The 2741-nt window shown below is 49.4% G+C and overlaps 1 protein-coding gene across 2 annotated transcripts in view; it reads left to right on the forward strand.

The window, feature by feature from the left end:
- The window catches only part of LOC101858988 (zinc transporter ZIP10), a gene marked incomplete at its 5' end in the record, with an annotated part of 16939 nt that overhangs the window by 2474 nt on the left and 11724 nt on the right, over positions 1-2741 (forward strand). The window contains 3 exon segments of one of the 2 annotated variants that reach the window (XM_013090234.2): positions 14-179; positions 1532-1701; positions 2227-2400. In XM_013090234.2, the coding sequence (XP_012945688.1) occupies positions 14-179; positions 1532-1701; positions 2227-2400 (510 nt within the window). 2 annotated transcript variants of the gene reach the window in all.

Raw genomic sequence — 2741 nt, forward strand, 5'->3', positions numbered from 1 at the left:
GACCACTGTCCAGTTTGCCTACCTGTGCCCGGCACTCATCTACCAGCTGGACAGCGACGTCTGCCAGCACCACCGCCACCACACAGGCGACCCCCACGACCACGGCACAGACGACCACCACGCGGAGGGGGAGGCGGCCGTGTCTCCGACCTTTGACCTCGCTGCCATCCCAGCCAAAGGTGGGCAGCATACTGAGAGTGGTGACTGGTTGTCTGTTTGTCTGTCTGTCTGGTCGCTGTCGTTTTCTCTCTCCATGTCTCTATCTCTTTCTCTATCTCTCTCTCCCTCCCTCCCTCCCTCTCTCTCTCTCTCTCTCTTTCTCTCTCTCTCTCTCTCTCTCTCTCTCTCTCTCTCTCTCTCTCTCCCTCTCTCTCTCTCATTATCTGTCTACCTGATATCCAGTCTGGCTCCCTGTCCGCATTTCGTTCAATCTGTGTTGTAAATGTGTTCTCTCCAAACGTCCGCCACCCCTCAATCTTTCTCTTTCTCTCTCTCTCTCTCTCTCTCTCTCTCTCTCTCTCTCTCTCTCTTTCTCACACACACATACACACACACACACTCACACAATCACACACACACACATACACACACACACTCACATTCACAACAGACAGGAATCTGTTACCTGACCTAGAAAGTGACAAAGTGTTTGGTCTAAGATATGACAGTATGTGCGTGTGACTGTATGTCTGTGTGACAGTGTGAGTGTGTGTTGGTGTGAGTCAGTTGGCCCGTGTGACATCAGAGCCAGTGACGTAGAGCACTTAGTGAGCGAGTGGCTCAAGTGGAAGTGCTCACCCCGTCCTGGCACGACCCGTCCACCTCTTGACCCACCAGAAACCTGGCATGTGTCTGTGTGGTCGTAGGTAGAGATATTGTGGTAGTAGGAAGGCTGTCCACACAAAATGGGTCATCTCAACTCTTCAAACTTTGGGCTTTTTTGGTGGTTATTTTTTTCTTTTTCATTTAGGTCATGAGTTACTATAATGAGAAAAAAGTCAGGAGTGGGATCTTTTAATTTGTTCTGCTTGGAATAGTTTGTCAGAGAGTACGCTATTAGCCCATAGCTTTATACAATATCAAATCAGTTCTTTTCTGATTGCTCAAGCACTCGGTTGTGATTCCAAACTAATTTTTATAAAATACTTCCTGACATATTTCTACAACTTTACCGAAAGTGAAGTCTACAGGTCAATTCTAAATATAACAACTAATGAGAATTTTATTCAAATCACTGTTTGTTCACCCTCCCCCCCTTCCCCTCCCTTTACCCTCCTCTCTCCCCTCCTTCCTCAACCTCCTCCTTCTTCCACCCTCCCCCACTTCTCCTCTCTTCTCTCCTATCGAACATCTATCGTCCTGATTTCTTCTTCTTCTTTCTTTGTGTTTGTTACGCTCTCATAACACCTCTGATCTTTGGCACTTATATATGAACTTATTGTGTTGCAGTAACACTCCTACTAAAACTAAACCTCTGCCCCCCCCCCCCCCCCCCCCCCTCTCTCTGTGTTGCTGCGGCGGCCGTGTTCAGTGTGGGGTTTCAGCTGTGTTGCGGTGCTCATCATCAGCCTGGTGGGTCTGCTGGGCGTGGCCGTCATCCCCATCATGCAGAAAGTTTTCTACAACCACATGCTGCAGTTCCTGGTGGCCCTAGCTGTGGGGGCGCTGGCCGGCGACGCTCTGCTGCATCTACTGCCTCATGTGAGGGTTATTGTGGGGGTACATGTGGGGGGGACGCTCTGCTGCATCTACTGCCTCATGTGAGGGTTATTGTGGGGGTGTGTGTGTGGGGGATGCTCTGCTGCATCTACTGCCTCATGTGAGGGTTATTGTGGGGCTGTATGTGTGGTGTATGTTGGGGTGCATCTACATGTGTTAATTGTGTGTTTGTGAGTGAATGTGGTGTGTGGTACGGTTTGGTACATCGGGGTATGCGTCTACATATCTGTAAATTACATGTGTGTGTGTGTGTGTGTGTTAGGTGATATGGTATGGTATTTGGGGGTGTGTGTCTGCGTGGTTTATGTGCTTTAGCACCTACATTCATACCATGATTTTGTGTGTGTGTGTTGGATGTATGTGGGTGTGTGTCTACATTTATTAATTGTTTGTGTGTGTGAGTGAATGTGTTGTATGGTGTGATATTTTAGGATGTGCGTCTACCTATCTGTAAATTGTGTGTGTTTATTTGGGTTGGCCAACTATCTGTGTGTTTCCCCTGTACAGTCCATCATGGCGTCGTCGGGTCACTCCCACTCTCATGGGGACAAGGGTGGAGGGGACGACCACTCGACCGCCGCCTGGAAGGGACTGTCGGCCCTCGGGGGAATCCTCTTCTTCTTCATCACCGAGAGGCTGCTCACCATCTACACCATCATCAAGAGGAACAGGAAGTCCAATGTGAGGGTTGTGTGTGAGGGTGTGGGTGCTTGTATGTGGGTGGGTATGTGTGTGTGTCAGTCTTTGGGTGAATGTTTGTTTGAGATTGAGATATTCCCCACCATTGTTCACCCTATCCCCCACCATTGCTCACCCTATTCCCCACCATTGTTCACCCTATTTCCCCACCATTGTTCACCCTATTCCCCACCATTGCTCACCCTATTCCCCACCATTGCTCACCCTATTCCCCACCATTGTTCACCCTATTCCCCACCATTGTTCACCCTATTCCCCACCATTGCTCACCCTATTCCCCACCATTGCTCACCCTATTCCCCACCATTGTTCACCCTATTCCC

This window comes from Aplysia californica, unplaced genomic scaffold (assembly GCF_000002075.1).
Source record: "Aplysia californica isolate F4 #8 unplaced genomic scaffold, AplCal3.0 scaffold01186, whole genome shotgun sequence".
NCBI lineage: Eukaryota > Metazoa > Mollusca > Gastropoda > Aplysiida > Aplysiidae > Aplysia > Aplysia californica.